This window comes from Bos javanicus, chromosome 5 (assembly GCF_032452875.1).
Source record: "Bos javanicus breed banteng chromosome 5, ARS-OSU_banteng_1.0, whole genome shotgun sequence".
Classification (NCBI taxonomy): Eukaryota; Metazoa; Chordata; class Mammalia; order Artiodactyla; family Bovidae; genus Bos; species Bos javanicus.
Genome location: NC_083872.1, coordinates 76,112,690 through 76,131,677, shown reverse-complemented (window position 1 = coordinate 76,131,677; position 18,988 = coordinate 76,112,690). Strand labels below are relative to the sequence as shown.

Below are 18,988 nucleotides of genomic sequence, written 5' to 3'. Positions count from 1 at the left end.
ACCTTCTCTGTGCTTCCAGAAAGTCAGGCAGCACCTGTCCGGCTGGCAGGCACCGAGGGCTGAGGTCAGGGTTGTGACTCGCTGCCCCAGGCCTCCACCTCAGAGAGTCAGCTCATCTTCAGAATGTCTTGTGAAGAGGAATGCTAACGTCCACCTGTCCACCTTTCCACCCAAGGGCTTTTCATAATGTCCTGCTCTGTTGAAAAGACGTCAGACGTGTCTTCTCCACGTCCCTTTCCCAGCACCCAGGACAGCCTGACCCTTCGTAGGCACTTAATGTATGTCTGTGTGATTAAATAAACTAGGAGTTGTGAGTTCAGATTTCACCAGGGCCTCAGTTTCTGCAAACTGGGGCTAAAAATGGTATCGACTAAAGGGTGGTTGTAAGAAGTAAGTAAAGTAATCCGAGAAGTGCTAGGGGTAGGGTCTGGCCCACAGTCAGTATTCCCCACAGCACTGATCAGGACCTGGAGGGCCCTTATCACAAGGCTGTGATGCAGGGTGAGGGAGCATGCAGCTGCCTGCCCCTGCCCCTGACTCCTCCCTAACCTTGGATTAAAAGAAAGCCAGCCAGGGATGTCCCTGGTGGTCCAGTGATTAAGACTCTGTGCTCCCAATGCAGGGACCACAGATTCGATCCCTGACTGGGGAACTAAGATTCCGTATGCTACATGGCATGGCCAAAAGAATGATAATAATAAAACAAAAGGTAGCTGATGTTTTTTAAGAGCCTCCTGTGCACCAGGCACAGAATCTGCCATTCACATCCAGTTTCTTCTTTCTGCCTTCAACGACCCAGCTTTGTGGTCCCCATTCCACAGGTGACAAGATGGCAGCGCGGGGAGGTGGCACGTCTTGCCAGGTCACAGCAGGTGGAGGCTCTGAGATTCGGGCCAGGTCCTCTGTTCTCCGGCTGGATCTTTGCTGCCTGAGCGTGGTGCACATGCTGAAGCCTGTCTCTCCTTGTCCTGCTGGGTCCACCCTGCTGTGCCCCGAGGCCTCCAAGCCTCACGGGCCAGGACTCCAAGGGCTTCTCTGCCCCTGGAGACCAAGGGGACCCAGTGTTAGTGTGAAATGCAGATTACCAGGGAAGAGCAAGGCCTTTGTCCCTTGTTTGTGGCTGTGTCTCGCTGCCCCAGGGACGAGGGGCACACTGTTGCCCCATTGACAGAGGTTTAATCAAAGTTTCTTTCTTTCTTTGACTGTACTACGAGGCATGAGGGATCTTCCCTGACCAGGGATCGAATCTGCACCTCCTGCACCAAGAGTGTGGAGCCTTAACCACTGGACCACCAGGGAAGTCCGTCAGTTGACAGAGGGAAGCCTGTCCCAGTGGTGGGCGGCCCCAGCCCACAGTTCTCTGAGCTCTTGGGGAGTTGGCGCGCTGCCCCTGCTTTCAAACATCTTCCTTGGCACTTTGCTGCCCCCCCAAGTCAGCCCCTCCCCCCAGGCTGTGACCAATCGATGGCTGGGTGTCGACAAGTACAGAGGACTGATTGCACAAGATCTGCTTTTCAAAGACTGTCCAGCTCCCAGGGAGAAGGGGGTGGTGGTGGGATGAACCGAGAGATTGGGATTGACATATATACACTATTCATACTATGTATAGAAGAGACAGGGATTCCCTGGTAGCTCAGCTGGTAAAGAATCTGCTTGCAATGCAGGAGACCCCAGTTAGATTCCTGGGTTGGGAAGATCTGCTGGTGAAGGGATAGGCTACAGACTCCAGTACTCTTGGGCTTCCCTGGTGGTTCAGCTGGTAAAGAATCTGCCTGCAATGTGAGAAACCTGGGTTCAATCCCTGGGTTGGGAAGATACCCTGGAGAAGGGAACAGCTACTGACTCCAGTATTCTGGCCTGGAGAATTCTATGGACTGTATAGTCAATGGGGTTGCAAAGAGTTGGACACAACTGAGCGACTTTCACTTTCACTTTTCATAGAAGCAATAATAATGAGAACCGACTATAGCATAGGGAACTCTACTCAGTGCTCTGCAGTGACTTAAATGGGAAGGAAATCCAAAAAAGAGAAGATATATGTATATGTATAGCTGACTCACTTTGCTGAACAGTGGAAACACAACATTGTAAAGCAACTATACTCCAATTAAAAAAAAAAAAGACTCCCATTACCAGCCTGCCTCATCCAGGGACCTGGGCTACTTTGGAGAAGGACAGAGGCAGGGCTTGGGGTGTCTCTGTCTACACCCCAGTGCTCCTTGCTCCCATCCTAAGTGCCTCTCTCTTGGAATGTTTTTGGGGAGGGGGGTACCAGGGCCTAGCAGGAGGGGAGACTGGAGGGAGGAAGGAAAATTGCCCTGGGGCTGGGGGCGATGGAGGGGAGTCAAGGCTGAGGTAAGGGTTAGGACTCAGGCAGGGTTAAAGAATAGGAGAAGTGAGGGAAGGTATTCCCAACCCAGAATCCCTAACCAGCCCCTCCATGTACCCTCTGCTGGAGCCCAAGCCAGTCCTTCTCCTGCCTGGAGGTAGCCAGCAGCCTGTACACACCCAGAAAACCCTGGTTCCCAACAAGTGCTTTGGAGCATGGCCACATCCAACCACCATCTCTGCTGCATTCCATTCACTACCACACTTGTGATTCCAATGTTCTTATAGTCATATTAAAAAATGTAAAATTAAGCAGGTGAGATGAATTTTAATAATATATTTTATTAACCGCATATTGCTAAGTTATCATTTCAACATGTGATGAACCTAAAAAATTCTTCTTCAGCTATTTTATTTTCTTTGCACTCAGTCTTCAGTACCTGGTGTGTATCTTACCCATGCAGCACATCTCAGTTCAGACTGGCCATGTTCCAGGGGGATCAAGAGCCACATGTGCCCAGAGGCCACCAAAGTGGACAGTACAGCTCTCCAGAATCAGGCTGCAATTCAAATAATTTCCAGCTAAACAGAAAATGGCATCCTACCCCACCCCCACTCCACCTTCTCCCCTCCTGTCCCCAGAGCACATGGGCCCTACCTCCTTTGCTCTCTTGGAGCCTCTGACTCCTCTGGTCTCACCTGTCCAGGTAAGGAGACCTGCGTGAGCCCCTGCTTGCACTGCCCGGGACCCTGCCCAGGCCCCAGTCCTCAGCCACCCCCACCTCATGCTCCAGGGGACCAGGGGCCATAGCCAGGCAGGAACATCACCAGGCAACGGGCCTCGAGGGAGAGCTCGGATCTCCTGCACCTGCCTGCCAGCCTCCCCGGGTGCCCATGGGCGGGGTGAGGCGGGGCGGGGCGCTGCTTGCCTCCTGCCTCCTGGGCTGCCTCCGGTCTGTTTACCTGGGCTCAGTCACAGTGCTGTCCCCCACCCAGCAGGAAGCCCATGGAGCCTGGGGCCACAGGCCACAGGGGACAAGGGCCAGACATCCCGGCCATGGCTGTGGGTCATTGATCCCAGGCTGGCTGGGTGGGGGTGGGGAGACGTTGGCCTGGACAAACAGAGGCTCTGAGGCCTGTGCAGGCCTGGCACCCACCCGCCACTCCCAAAGGTAAGCAGGGACCTCCAAGACAGGAGATCAGGACCTAGGAATGACCCGGTGACAGCATCCACCTGGAGAGTCGGGCCTGGTTCCCTGGGGCAGCAGCCAACTTTCCTGCTCTGAGACCTGGTCTGCTGGGCCTCATGGGCCAGAGAGTGACCGGGTGAGCTGAAGGTGAGGAGACCGTAGAGCTGGGAAGAGGCACAGGGCAGTGGAAGGGCTACAGGTTCTGGGGTCTGGGAGGCCCAGGGCTCAGCTGTGGTTGGTGGACTCTGAGGCAGGCACGGGGCAGGGGAGAGGCCAGGTTTGCCAGGCTGAAGACCCCACTCTCATTCTGGGTTGGACAAGCTGCCCCCTCCATATTCAGGTACTCCACCTGGGGTTTCTGGTACGGGAGACAGGCCCAGAGCTCCCCACTTCACTAAACAGGCGGCAAGCTCAGAGCTGAATGTAGCTCTGTGTGTGTGTGCGTGTGTGTACACAAGCATGTACCTAGCCATTTGTATATCACAGATAGCTGTGCACGTACTTCAGCCTGTTTCTGTTGGTGTACATCTGTGTGTGAGTTTGGGAGTGTGTGGAAGGGACTTTCACCCCTTCCCCTACACTTGGGGACTCAGTCAGCGCAGCTTGTGGTGGGGGTGAACTCTAGGCCTGAATGGCCTCCCCAGTAGGTCCTAGATCAGAATCCTTGCCCCATTCTGCTCTGTCTACCCTGGTGGAGTGACCCAAGTAAGTCCTTTTCTCTATATATATGTACTTTGGTTTCCCTAACCATTAAGTAGAGAAAACAAGGCTGCTGGAGGCGGAAATAGAACTTGATTGTGTCAGTGTCCAGCACGGGCTTGCACACAGGAGGAGCGATCGTCCAGCTCCAGCTAGCTCAGCCTCCCATGGGCAGACTGAGGACCTGAAATGACCAGAAGGGATGGAGGGAGTGAGAAGCAGGTTCCAGGCTGGTGTCTAGGTTCAGGGGAGAAGCCCCAGACCCTTTGGCAGTTGGAGTACACCCAGTCCCTCCTTCCAGGGGCTCACCGTCAAGGGGCACACAGAGAATGCCCCAAGATGAACTGTGCATTGATGGGAGAAGCCCAGGACGCTTCAGAGGAGCAGCCGCCCCTCCAGGGCACTCTGGGAGAGCTGCAGGAGCCTGTAAGAGCTGAGCGGAGGTGTGAAGGGGCCAGGTCAGGAGATGGGCAGCCCAGACAGAAGGAAGAAAGCCAGGTGGTGAGCAAGAACTTTCAGGGTTTAAGACACAATCCTGTGAAGCTCTTCACCCAGAGCTAGCTAAGAACCCTAGATCTGGAAAAGCTTTTTACCATCTTCATTTTCAGAATCAATCACGGGGAAGCCCAATGTCATTAGGATGCAACAAGCGTAAAGTGGGAGAGGGGCGGAGGGAGGCAGAAAGAGTTGGCCAGGCCACACGTGCACCCAGCACCCTGGCTGCACAGGAAGGAGCCATGTTCTGCTCTCTGAGCAGGGTATGCAGAGCAAATAGAATAAAGCCTCTGCTCCAGTACAGCCAGGGAGGAGACTGAGCAGGGATACAGAAGCATATCAGGCAATTTCAGTCCTGAAAAGAGCTATAAAGAAAGATGAAGCCAAGAGAGGGGAGCAGTCAGGGAAGGTCTCAGCGAAGAGGTAACATTTGAGCAAAGACTTGAAGGAGGTAAAGGAGCAGGTCATGAGGCAAGACTGAAGGAAAAGCATTTCTGGCAGAGGGAACAGCAAGTGCAAAGGCCCTGAGGTAGCCTGTACTCTATCTGGTGCAGATCCAGCCAGGAGCTGTGTGTGTTTCAGAAAGGTACACAAGGGCCATGTCACGGAGGCCCTGGTGGGCTGTGACAAAGGCTGCGGGCTCTGTTCTAGGTGGGGCTTATGAGCAGGATGCGTGGTAAAGACCACTCTGGTGGTTGTGTGGGAATTGGCTAGTGAAGGTGGCCAGATGACTGGCTGGTGTAGGAGCCAAGATGATAGATGATATTGACCTGGATGGTGGTGGGAGCCACAGAGGTGCCAAGAAGGAGTTGGGTCCTGGGAGCAGTTGGAAGATAGAGCCACACACTTTTCTGGTGACTGGATCCTAAAAGTAATGTAAGAGTCACCATATAATAAAAGACAGGAGGATGCGGTCATCATCACAATTGTCAATTGTCACAATTGTCCACCTCCTGCTGGACTGTCAGCCTCAAGAGGCTGGGAATGAGGTCTCTTATATTCACCAGTGTGACCCCCATGCCCAGCACAGAGCCTGACGCCAAGCAGGTGCTCAATAAATATATAGGGGCCTGATAACTGAATCCTGGACCCCAGAAACTGGCACCACCTCCGTGACCCAGCTCCATGCCTCTACACGTCCTGCTTCCCAGAGGCAGCAAGATGTGAACGAGAGCACTGCAACGGGAGTCTAGATAACTGGGGCTCTACTCACAGTCTTTTTTTTTTCAAGTTTTATTTTTTAAAAATTTAATTCAGTTTTTGCTCACCCATTCTTTTATGAACTATTCATTCAAGTGGCAGGCCCTGTGCTGGGTTCTATAGGGATCCAGAAGTGGATAAGACACAGACATGTCTTTCTTGTAGAGAAGAGGAAACGAAGCCGAAACCCAGGCAGATTGCTGATCTTGACCAAGGGCTGCCTAGAGTGGCTTACTCTCCAAGGCCTTGGGCCCCATCACTGGGCAGGTGACCCTGGAGCTGGCATTTAGGGGCCCGTCCTTTAGGCAGAGGGTGTGACAGTACAAAGGCACACCCTGTGGACCTGCAGGGTGATGTGTGTGACAAAAGGAGGGCTGTGGGGGCAAAGGCAGCAGCCTGGCCATGGAGGGCCTTGGGTGCCTCAACTAGGGGTTTGGAGGTGGCTGGGGGCCTTGAGAGGACTCTGAGCAGGTGAATGGTTGGAGGTGGGCAGGGAGAGCTCTCTGCTGACAACATGGAAGATGTGCTCGAGGCAGAGATGGGAGGCAGAGAGGGCATTAGGAGGCTGCCCTGGGAGGCCGGGTGGGAGGTGATGGGGAGCCCAGGTGTATTCTTCACCTGCCCCACCAATTTGGGCTGTGTCAGATCTTGGGTCTCACACAGGGGATTTTCTGTGATACTCAGAATTCCCCCAGACGAATGTAAGCGTCATTTATGAAGGAGGCAAAACCCAGGGAGTGAAGGCAGTGCTTGGGGTATGGGGGGAGGAAGGGGGTGCCTACTGAACATCCTGCCTGTGACTACTCCCCTCTGTGCCTCCTCTATCAGATCCATGACCTTCTCTGAGCCTCAGTTTCCCCTTGTACCCTGATGATGTGTGAGGCAGTAAAGCATGGTGGTGAGGGCATTATCCTGGAGACAAATAGCATCGGTTTGCAGCCTGACTCTGCCGATAACCAACTGTAGGATCTCAGTCAAGTTCTTCAATCTCTCTGTGCCTCAACTTTCTCATCTGTAAAATGGGGATGGATAATAACAGACCCTGTCCCCCAAGAGTCCGCAGAAGGCTTACACGAGATAGTGCTTATAAAACACTGGAAAGTGAGTGTTAGTCACTCAGTCCCGTCTGACTCTTTGCAACCCCATGGACTGTAGCCCACCAGGCTCTTCTATCCATGGAATTTTCCAGGCAAGAAGTGGGTTGCCATTTCCTTCTCCAGGGCATCTTCCCAATCCAGGGATTGAACCTGCCTCTTCTGCATGGGCAGATGGATTCTTTATTGTCTGAGCCACCAGGGAAATCACTAAAACACCGGAAAAAACAATTCAAATAAATGTCAGTCATGGTCATCTCTGTGCTTTCCGAGTCCCCAGTAGGTCCTTGGTGATCCAGACTCAGTAAAATAGGGATGTGGCTCTCTGGCAGAGAGAGTGGACTTGGGGCCGAGAGAGGGAAGGAACTGGCCCATCACAGGGCTCTCCTGGCTGTAGCCACCCCACTCAGCTCGTGGGGGCAGCCACTTTCACCTGGGGGGCCTTGGACACTCTGAGTAATGGGCAAGGCTGTCCACTCATTTCAGGATCTTTATCATCCATGGTCCTGGCCCATGAAAGCCAGCAGGGCCCCATGTGTAAGAAGTCCTCTGGTGGAGGGGAGTCCTATACCCAGTTGAGAATGACCAGCAGTCACCTCCTTTCCTTGCATTCATGGAGGCCAGTTAAGAGATCCATGTGCCTGGAGCCAGACATCCTTGGCTGAGAAACTTCAAGCATTACAAATGAGCCCTATTTTCAGAAACCCTTTGTGTGAAAACCCAAGACTCAGCCCAAAGGACCCCTCTGCCACACACACACACACCCCTGGGGATGTATTTTAAAGGTACAATGGCATTTGGGTTATGGGAAGAAGAGGCTAATTTCTCAGAGGTGTGGAATCCTTGCTCTGCTGGTGGGTGGGCAAGTCAAGGGCCCTCTCTGGACTGTGGAAAACCTGCCCAAGAAGCCAAATAGCTCTCAGCAGTTTCCCGGAGGGTCTAGAAGGGGAGACAGCTGCAGGCCTGGGGCGCAGAGGGGTGACATTCAGGTATTATTTCATCATGATTTGTTATTTAACACCTCATTTCCAGGAAGTGGCCCAGAGTAGCGGAAAGATCAGGGAGTCAGACACCAGGGCTTGGAGTCAGACACCCCACTTATCTGCTACGTAACCTTTTGTGACTGGCTTAGCCACTCTGGGCTTCAGTTTTTCCATCTGCAAAATGGGGCTGGTTGCCAGCACCAGACATTCATATTGCATTGATATAAAGGAGGCTAGGAAATCCCTGGACTGAGTTGTTGCTAAAACATTCTAGCTCTCAGTCTCCTCCTCTGTTCAATGGGTGCAGAACCTTGAAAGGCATTTGGAAGTTAAGCAAGAAAATACAAGTAGAGTGTCTACACAGAGAGGACCTGAGGAAGAAGAATGCATGGGGACAATGTTCCTCACATCCCAGAGACCAGAGGATTAAAGGGAGTGATATCTATGAACTGTCTTGTGCAGACACTACATGAATACTAGTTTTTATCTCCTTCCTCTGCCCCTAAGATACTTTGAACAGTAGGGACACAAGAAGGCTGGTGCTCCTTGGAGGGCAGTCCCTGGCTCAACACAGAGCTGACTCAGGGCTTCTAGGCAGGGAGGGCCAAGTAAATGAATTGCATTAATGTTGTGGAAAGCTTTGCTGTTGAGAACGAGGAGCAAGGAAAAAGCATCCCCCGAATGGAAGAGAAGCCAAGGCTAGGAAATCCTGATGGCAGGAGGAATTGTTTTATAGAAACATTTATGCCGTGTACGCACCCCAGTTCCATCTGAGGGTACAGCCTTGGGGTGGGGTTTAGGTAGTGAAACGTCCTTCTCTCCTCTGACACCAGATGCAAAGGTAGGGGTTCCAGCTGGCCACCCGGGGTGAGCCATCCTGAAGCATGCTTCCCGCCTTTGGGAGCTGGCTCAGGGCCCACTTTGAATTACTGGTACCTGGCATTATGATCCTGCTCCTCCAAAAGGCAGAGGTGCTGTCTTACTTCTCTGCAAGGCCAACATTCAGCAAAGGCTCCCTTGCAAATGCCAGGCTGTGTCCAACCCTGGTCTGTTTCCTTGCCAGGATGCCCATGGCCAAGGCCCCCCAAGCGGCTGGCGGGCAGGGTGATGGAGGTGATGGCGAAGAGGCAGAGCCGGAAGGGATGTTCAAGGCCCCCAAGGATGCGAAGAGAAAAGTCCGAGACTACCTCCGCCTGGCTCCCCTGTGGCTGGCTCTGGTCATGTTGGCTTCAGTGGGGGTCCTGCTCTGGTATTTCCTAGGTAACTGCATGGGCCCCTGGGAGAGGCACATGGGGAGGACTTAGGGTGGTCGAAAGGGCACAGCAGGACAGACCAGGATTCCAGGCTCAGCGACACCTGGAAATTCACTGTGTGACTTGGACATGCACTTCTCTTGGAGTCTCCCTTCCTGTCTTGTTAGATGGTAGTGCAAGATCCTTTCTGGAGCCAAGTGCCCCTAACTCCCAGCAGCTGAGGAAGAAGTGCTCTTCCAGTTCTTGTAAACTGACAAGCTGAAGGAGTATAAGCATTGCCTCCCTTGCCCACAGCCCTCCTGGGTTGCCCTGGGCTTGGAGCCAGCTGGCTCAGTTGGAGGAGGCCCAGTGGTGCTGGTGGTGCCTGACACCAATTAGTGTTTCTGCTCACTTGAGTCCAACCTGGGAGCTCTTCTGGGCGGGGGGACCTTGGCTCTATCATCTCTGAGTCTCCAGGACCCAGCATGAGTTGGGATAAAGGGGAGGGGCACCCAGGACTCAGGTGTCCAGGGCGGTGTCCATGTATGCCGATGGCTTTATACCCCAGCCTGAGCACACCTGGAATTCAACCCAGAGGGAAATGGGGGCAAGAATGTCTGGAGCAGCTGTGTCTCCCCATGTCCTGAATTTAGGCCTTCCGTTTCTGGTATCACAGCTCTCAATCAGTCTGTTGGGGCCCCACGAGCAACTAGCCTATATTCTGGGTCCATTCGTCCATCCTTCCTTCATTCATTCATTCAGTACTGACCACCTCCTATACACCAGCCTTGTGCAGGTTCTGGAGACAGTCCCTGCCCTCAGCATAAAGTCTGCCAAGTGTTAGGACAGAGCAAGCTGAGGGGACCCAACAGAACCCTAGCAGGGACAGTCCACTTTACCCAAGAGATCAGAGATCTCCCATTATGCACTCTGCAAAAGTTAGACCATTTTCTTACTGATTGCATCTCCTGGTGGAATTTCAGGTCCATTGAAAGGAATGGGGACCCACTTTGGAGCAGCCACTGGGGAGAGCAGCCTACGCCCGACTCCAAAGGGAGTTGAGGTAGGGGGTGTTCTAGAACCAGCCCCTGGGTCAAAGCTGTTAGGAAGCCTGGGTCTGAAGTGCACCCACTTGCCATGATGTTAGGTGGATTGTGATTCTGCTCAAAACCGAGCAATGCAGGCTAAGAGTAGAAGCTGTGTGCATTTCACCACCGGCAGGAAGCCAGCTTCCCAAATAGCACAGGGCTGCCGAGGCCTCCTTAGGCTGCAGGATAATTAGTCTTCAGGGAAAACTGCAGAGCGCCAAGCTGCGGCAGTGGGGCTGGTGGGGGGCGTGGGGGTGGGGCAGGAACTCACCTGCCGATTGTCTTCACAGCGTCTGATTTCTCCTGGTTAGACTTCTGGAGTGAATCACCCCACTGGGGGCACAGGATGCTCCATGGGGCTGAGGACCCAGAGGGTGAGAGCTCCTTCCAGCTGGGGGAAGGCAACCCTCTCCCCAGAGGGACGCAGGTAGAAGAGCACTTTAGGAGATGTTTGAATAGTTTCTCCCATCCTGGGCCAGGCAGTGCTCTGGATATTGGGCACTGGGGAGGGGATGGACTACAGACATGCCCTGTCTGGTCTGGAAGGGGAGATGGACAAGAGGCCTATTACACTGGAGCAGGATAAGCCTGAAGTGAGGAGCAAACGTCTGGATAAGTGGCAGCCTGACCCAGTGGCCCAGAAGAGGATGGGGTGAGGGCCGGCTTCCCAAGCCCAGTGGGCTCTGGGCTGGTCCACTCAGATCCGGGTAGCAGGGCCTTTCATGCTGCCCAGCTGTATTGCCCTGGTCCTTTCCCTCTCCTGCTGTCTTCTCAAACTCTCCCATATCCCCCACCCACTCTGCCTCCTGCTTCAACAAGAAAATGGAACCACTCAGAAGAGAAGCCCCATAGATGCCCTCCCAGCTGTACCCATGTGCTCTGCCCTCCACCATCCGCATGGGTGAACCAGCCCTGCCTTATCTAAAGCCAGTTGTGGGACGTCCCTGATAGTTCTGTGGTTAAACTCTGGGCTCCCAGTGCAGAGGGCGCAGGTTCGATTCCTGGTCGGAGAACCAGATCCCACATGCTGTGTGGTGCGTCAGGAAGTGGGGAGCAAACCAACCAAACAAAAAGCCTTGTAAAGCCTGCTGTCCTCCCAGCCTGGATCCCAGCCCCTCTGCCCATGCGGTGGCCCGGCTCCAGCCACGCCCCCTCTCTCCTCTGGGGAGCCTCCTCTCCATCAGTGTACAGTGCTTCTCTTTGCTCTGGTACTCAGTCCCTCTGGTCTCCCCACCCCCTGCCAGCCATTACTCAGATTCCTTTTGTAGCAAACTCCTGGTGTTTCAAAATGCTGTGCCCTCCAGTTCCATACCTCTGTCTGGTACCCTTTCCAATCTGACTCCCTGTCCCCCACCCGCCCATAACCCCAAGAGTACTTGTCACGGTCACTGCTGAATCCAGTGGCCAGTCCTCATGGCATTTGACCTGCAGGCAGCACTTGACTGGGTACCTCATCCCCTCCTCCTCGAAACACTTTCCTCGCTTGGCTTCCGGGGCACCCACACTTTCTTTGTCCTCAGCTTATGATGGCTTCTCCTCTGTGTGTTTGCTGTTGGAGGGACTCTCCTCCTCTCTGCCTCCATTTATGCCCATATCCTCTGATGATTCCCAAATTTGCATTTCCAGCCCTTGAGCTCCACTGTGCACCAGGAAGGTGGGCTGGGGGTGGGAGGGGGACAGGGGCAGGCGCTGCTCCTCCTGCAGGATGTCTAAGGGTATTTCAGACCTTACTGAGAGTTAACTCTTTTATAAATTGTCATTCAACCTTTGGAGTATATTTTGAAGGGGGCTTTAACTTTTTAATTGATTTGTACCAGTTGTTAACATAAAATGATATTGAACTATTGATTTTCCATGTCTCTGAGGCAATGTATCTTTATAGACAAGTGTTTCAGAAGTTTGAGATTTTGAGAAATGATTGTAACTTTATCGTATCATCATTAGTGACCTGGACTTCGCTGGTGGTCCTGTGGTTAAGACTGTTTCCACTGCAGGAGGTTTTGGTTCAATCCCTGGTCAGGGAAGTTCTGCATACCTAGCAGTGTGCCAAAAAATAAAATAAAATAGAAAATCATGACCTAAGAAAATCCTTTAAAATTGAAAAAAATGGAGAGAACATCCCAGGAGGTGGTCATTTTATCCTTCCTATGTTCCCTCCTCTTTCTTTTACTGCCCAACCTCAATTTGCCAGCCAGCAAGCCCAAAATATACCCTGACACCAATCACTTCTCTCTTCCCTGCACAGCCTGGTCAGGCTCCCTTGGACCACTCACACTGGCACGGCTGCAGGAGCCTCCTGTAGGTCCGCGTGCTTTTGCCCTGGCCTTCTTACAGCCTGTTCTCAACACAAAGGCAGAGGGATTGTTTTATAAAGTAAATCAAATCATCAGACTCCTTTGCTTAAAGCCTGCCATGGCTCGCATCTCACTCAGAGCAAAAATCAAAGTCCTTCCTGGGTTGCCCTGTGTGACCCTTCCTCCACCATCTTATCTCCTCCTGCTTTCCCCTCGTTCAAATCTTTGCTGTTCCTCAAACACAGCAGACAAGCTCCTGCCTCAGGGCCTTTGCACTTGCCAGTCTGCTGCCTGGAATGCTCTTTCCGTAGGTTAACATCCACTTGACCAACACCACTTCCCTCCTCTCTGGCCTGCATGTTGCAGCCCACAGCAACGCTTGATTTCTATACCACTTAACACCTCTAATATGTTATGTCCTGTGTTCGCTGTCTATTGTCTGTCTTTCTTGTTAGACTACAAGCTGTTAGGGACAGGTTTGGCTTTTGTGTTGTTGTCATCTGTTCACTGTCCTACTGGTATATTCCCATGTACTCTAGGCCAGTCCCTAAACATAGCAGGTTCTCAATAAATATGCATTGAATGAATGAATAAATGACTGAATAAGGCTAGAAAGTCCGGGCTATGAATCTGTTGTCTTCACATCAGTCAAAACGATCTTTGCAAAACGGAAATCTGATGACATCATCCCTGATTTTAAACCTTTCATGGTTTCCCTTGTTCATCAGGGAAAGACCAAAATCCCGCCCTGTTGATGTCTCAGCCTCTTATTACCCCTGTCTGATTGCGCCACCAAACAGGCTCTTGGCCCTGGTCCTTAACATGACCCCCATTGTGGAGATTTTGCATATGCTATTCCTTCTGCCCTGACGATACTCTGCTGCTTCCCCTCTTCTTAATTTATTCTCCATCCCTCCTGTCTCAGATGGAGCGTCACCCTGGCCTAGGGTTTGCCATGAACCCTTAAGAGCACCTCGTGCTTCTCCTTTAAGACATCCTGGCAGATGAACCCACAGGCTGTACGGCTACTGGGGGAAAGTCTATCTTACCCATCTCTGTCAGGTCCATGTGGGGGGACCTGTCTGTCTTGGTTTACTAGTGTACCCCTCATAGTAGGTGCAGCTTGGACCACTCAGTGGACAACACAGAGGTGCTAAATCAAGAACTTGACCTTCTGGGCCCAAGATGGGTTTCTTGGTATCCATGTCCTGGACTAATCACTGGGTCAACTTCTGCCTGGGAGCCCCTGGGACACCACCCACCTGTGGGCCTCTGTCCTCCCTGGCTCTGTGCGGCCAATTTGTCACTACACAAACTCTGAATGACAACGACAAAGACGATGGCAGTGATGATGGTGCCTTGGAGGCCCAAGGTGCTGGAGGCTGTGCTGAGGGTTCGGGGTGGCAGGAGAAGGAGTAGGGGATTCAGGAACCATCCCCATCTACTTCATTGGTTAACCTTTGCTGGTTTCTTCCTGGGCAGGGTACAAGGCAGAGGTGACAGTCAGCCAGGTGTACTCAGGCAGCCTCCGCGTGCTCAATCGCCACTTCTCCCAGGACCTTGCCCGCCGGGAGTCCAGTGCCTTCCGCAGTGAAACTGCCAAAGCTCAGAAGATGGTAGGAAGGATGGCAGGGATGAGAAGGGAGAGGGGAGGGGCCTGATCATGTCCAGGCAGTGGGTGAATCCATCCAGAACACTCATTAGGATCAGAGTCCTGCTCTAGGCATCATGGAAGGGAGACGGTGCAGACTGGTGGGAAAGCAAGTGGACTCTAGGGTCAAACTGCACTTGGATTAAATCCTGATTTTGCCACTTAGTAGAAGCATGACCTTTGAAAATTAGGGCAGCGTAAGGATGCTGCCAGGACCTTCCCACACCCCTTTTCCTCCTAACAATGGCTTACTGCACTGGGGATGGTCTCCCTCACAGCCAGCACCCTGTCCAGCAGGGCGGGCTGGAAGTGCTGAGGAGTAATTCCCAGCAGCAACCCTCAGGCACAAGAGACAGAGAAGGTGGATCCCTCAGCTCTTGGTGAGAACAGTTCTGAAGATGCTCCCACAGTCTCTCAGGCTTCTTTCATAGCTCAGTTGGTAAAGAATCTGCCTGCAATGTAGGAGACCCGGGTTCAATCCCTGGGTCGCAAAGACCCCCTGAAGAAGGGAATGGCAACCCACTCCAGTATTCTTGCCTGGAGAATCCCATGGACAGAGGAGCCTGGTAGGTTCCTAGTCCATGGGGTCGTAAGAGTCAGCCATGACTTAATGATCAAACCACCACCTCCACCACAGTCTTTCAGAGATCCCTGCTGGATCTGCTCCTCAGCCACCCATAGCTCTGCCCGGAACCTTCGCAGCCATGTTGGCTGCCTTCCTGCCTATCTCCTTCCCCACTGATGTGCCTTGGAATCATCTGGAAATAAACCACTTGCCTCAGGACCTACTTCGGGGAGACCCACCCAAGACTCTCTTTCCTTTTCTGCAGAGTGGAGTAATAACTACAGTGCCTGTCTGCAGGGTTGTCGTGGGGTTAAAATGAGAGCATGTGGATGTTAGCTCTGTGCCATTCAGAGCTCTTTAAGAACCCACGATCCTGCATTCCACCCCACAGCAGCACTGCCATTGAACATGTGCGAAGACCAACTGTCTGAGCCCCAGTGGCTGTGCTTGGGCCTAAGGAGGGGACTCAGAAGCCCAGGGGGAGCTTCTCAGAGTCAAGGAGTGATTTGATGGAGGGGGAGAAGCCACTGGTAATCTAGTCAAGTTCAGAGCTAGTGGAAGGGGCAGGCAGATTCTTTACCACTGAGCCACCAGGGAAGCCCGGCTATGTGCAGGGGGAGGGAAATAAAAACTGAATGAGGTTTGTTCCCTGTCGTGGTCATTACTCACCATGTGACCATGGGCAAGCCTCTCTATCCTATAGATTCCTCAGTCAAGGAGGGCTGTGGGAGGGTCAAACGGTATCCCAGGGTAGGAGAGGGTTTCTGCAGAGAGTCATGAGGGGACTCTGATTGTTTTCCCTCTTTTTAGCTCAAGGAGCTCATTGCCAGCACCCCCCTAGGTACTTACTACAACTCCAGTGCCGTCTACTCCTTTGGGTGAGTCTTCTTGAGCACCCCCCACCCTCATCAGCCTTTGCTAGAGCCTTTGACTCGGAGAATGGGAGGGGATGCTGTAGGCTTCTGATGCAATGCCTTCATGTTTTAAAATGGGGAAACTGAGACACAGAGAGGAAACTTGGATTCCTGCATGTGACCTCCCTTCACTGAACTTGGTTTTCTCATCTGTAGAATGAAAACAATGGTGTGGCAGGGATTATACTAGACAGTGACTGTGGTGTCTTTATCAAGGGCCTGACAAGTATCAGAAGAGACCATGGAGCAGTAGTAGGGGTGGGGAGTGCAGTGGTCCCATTCACTTATAACAGAGTCTGTGGTATATTACCTAACCTCTCACGCCTCAATTTCCTCATCTGTGAAATGGGTGCGGGTCTCCAGAGCTCCTCCCTCAGAGGGTGTTAGGGATGTCTGGCTCAATGCCCATCACATGAGCCATAGTTGCCGCCCCCTCTAACTCTCACCAGGAGCAGGGGACTGGGTGGGGCCCACACTCCAGGCTCCTCCCCCAGCCCTTCTCACTTCCACCTGCCCCAGGGAGGGACCATTCACGTGCTTCTTCTGGTTCATCCTCCAAATCCCGGAGCACCGCCGGCCAATGCTGAGCCCCGACGTGGTGCGGGCCCTGCTGGCGGAGGAGCTGCTGTCTGCGGTCAACAGCTCGGTCCCCGCTCCCTATCGGACCGAGTATGAGGTGGACCCCGAGGGCCTGGTGATCCTGGGTCAGTACTGGAGACGAGGAACATGGGACAGTCTGGCGAGGCCCGGCAAGCCTGCCTCCAGGGATGGCTCCTCCCACCCCCCAACCCCAGTGGCCAGGAGCCAGGACTGAGGGGTGGGTCATGGGGGACGGTGGGCAGTCAGGGTCAATCTCAGACAGGCTCTGATAGTCTCTTCTATTTTTATTTTCATTTCATTTATTTATTCTCTCTGCTCATTTGTTTGTTCGTTTCCTTTTAACAGAAGCCAGCGTGAAAGACATAGTTGCACTGAATTCCACGCTGGGTACGCCACTTTGGTTTTTCCTCCCCACTTTCCTTTTGAGTTGGTATTTTTCTCGTTTGGCTGAGTGTCAGGGGTCCACACGGCTTCTCTGGGTGCAAGGGGCACTGGTCTGGGGTCACCCAAGGGGCATGATAATATAGACTCAGTGACAGGTCCTGAGCAGGGCTGGGGGCCTCTGGGGGGAGGAAGTATTGTGCACATGTGAACAAAGTGTGTATTTGCACAAAAGTGTGTGTGTTTCATGTGTGGGGTGTGAGTGAGTAGCAGATTTAGTTGCACATCAATGTGACTCTGCTCTTCTCTCATGGAATTCCATTTCTTCTGTTTTGAAATCTTATGTTTCCACTGATGGTAGAAAATAATCTTGTCGATTTGAGGTATATCAGTCACTTTGGCTTTGAAACTTGGTCTTGGGAGCTATTTCTGTCACAGGTAAGGATACTCCCTCCATCTTTTCCTTCCCTTTCTCCGCCAGTCGGGCTAATCTGTCCTTTCCTCCCACCCCATCCCCATGCCCTATTGCTAGAGTCATCTTGTGCTTCTCCAAGAGCCTCCAGTCTTCCTGAGCCCTGGGAAGCAAAGCACCAGCAGGGCCACCAAGGAGTGCTATCCACATTGTAGGCTGTTGTGACTACTGACTTCTGGAATTAGGCAGTGTACCGCCTGGGCTACTACTGTACCCTGTGGCTCTGAGCAAGATCTCTTAAATTCCCAGATTCTTCCTCTTCTACCTAGGGAGGCAGAGTTGAAATCCTGGTTGTACCTTCTCTGACCTTCCTGTCCCTCCATGTGGCTGGTCAAAGGCTTATTTCCTTGGTGGATGGAGGTGATGGGGTCAAAGGACAGTTTTCAAATACTTAAAATCATGATTCTCATACAAAGATATGAGCACATGTCAAAGATTTGTTTAACTCACCGATGAGGGAAGCAGTAGGATTTTCCCTCATGACTAAAGGAGAGCACAAGAAATTAATCTGTCTATATTTATTGATATGCATCATCTAACACTGCATTGGTGCACACACTGCCCTTATCCTTGGTCTCAAACAGGCCTTTCCATTGCACTTGCCTGTGCTGAGTGTTCACATGTCCCCAGCCTTCTGGCAGTTGCTTTATAATCGTCCCTATTTGGTTCAGTACATGCCTAGAGCCCCTGCCCTCCCAGAGCACAGTGTCTCATGGGGCAAGGATGACAACTCTTGGGGGCACTTTCTCCCTGCCAGGCCCCACACTGGCTCTGGAGACACCAGCTGACCGTGTCTTCACCCTGCCCTCAGAGGAGCTCTGAGCCCCATGAGGGAGACAACCAAATACACAGAATCTCACAGCACCAAGTGCCAGGGCAAGAATAGAGGTCCCGGGGGCAGTGCAGAAAGGGAACCATTCTGCCCTGGGACAGAGGTGGACCCCCGGGGCTGTGATCCAAAGCAGAGGAAGGGATGTGTCTCTAGAGGGAGGAAGGGGTGCTTCTGACTAGAGAGGTCCTAGAAGGCTTCCTGGAGGAGGGAGGCTCAGAATTGGGGGATAGGGAGGAATCTGTCAGATCCAGCGGGGAAAGGACACTCTGGGTATAGGGAGGAGCATGAGCAAAGGGCAGCGAGAATACACAGGAGCTTCATTTACTTTCTCCCAGGCTCCCTAAAGGTGTTTCTGATGATCAACAGAGACCAGCACTCCCCTAATCAGCTTCATACAAAAAAGTAATTATTAAAGCGGCAAAAGCAAGCATCAGCTTGGAGCAAGATTCAAAGAATACAAGTACCTGGGAACAGCCAGACACCTTTCCCCAGGCTCCCTCTCCCTTCCCCTTGGCAATGTCAGAGGTTTCTCCCTGGAGAGATCAGCTCCACAGCTGGGGTCAGGATGGCCAGGGGTCATCAGGAGGAGGGAGCTGAGCAAGCGGTAGCAGTCAGAGCAAAGCCTGTTCCTTCACCTCCATGCCCTTCCTGGTTCTCAGAACCACGCAGAGAAGGAGGTGGGACAGGGATTAGCATTATGTCCATTTGACAGAACTCAGAGTGACTGAACAACTGATAGGAAGTCACACAGCAGTGAGAGGTGGTGCCAGGACAATCGTACAGAGTGTGAACTCCCTGCACACCAGGCTGCCTCTCACATCCGGGGCTCGTTCCCACATCCCTTCTGCTTAGCTCAAGGTGAGGTTTAAATGACATACTTACGGCCCAGGTTCACTGCTGGTCCTTGGAGCCTAAGTCAAGCACACTGTAGGTGCCCATCAACTATGATGAATGAGTGAATGGTATAGGT

The 18,988-nt window shown here is 52.6% G+C and overlaps 1 protein-coding gene across 6 annotated transcripts in view; it reads left to right on the top strand.

Moving 5' to 3' along the window:
- Positions 1 to 3,261: 3,261 nt before the first annotated feature.
- The window catches only part of TMPRSS6 (transmembrane serine protease 6), a 39,571-nt gene continuing 23,844 nt past the window's right edge, over positions 3,262 to 18,988 (top strand). Inside the window, exons 1-6 of one of the 6 annotated variants that reach the window (XM_061417372.1) lie at positions 3,262 to 3,500; positions 9,053 to 9,249; positions 14,086 to 14,219; positions 15,630 to 15,697; positions 16,253 to 16,437; positions 16,679 to 16,720. In XM_061417372.1, coding sequence (XP_061273356.1) covers positions 9,054 to 9,249; positions 14,086 to 14,219; positions 15,630 to 15,697; positions 16,253 to 16,437; positions 16,679 to 16,720 — 625 coding nt within the window. In that variant the 5' untranslated portion in view covers positions 3,262 to 3,500; position 9,053. Of the gene's footprint in view, positions 3,666 to 9,052; positions 9,250 to 10,204; positions 10,285 to 14,085; positions 14,220 to 15,629; positions 15,698 to 16,243; positions 16,438 to 16,678; positions 16,721 to 18,988 lie in introns of those variants that run through there. The other 5 variants (XM_061417375.1, XM_061417373.1, XM_061417374.1 and 2 more) reach the window with 5 other exon arrangements.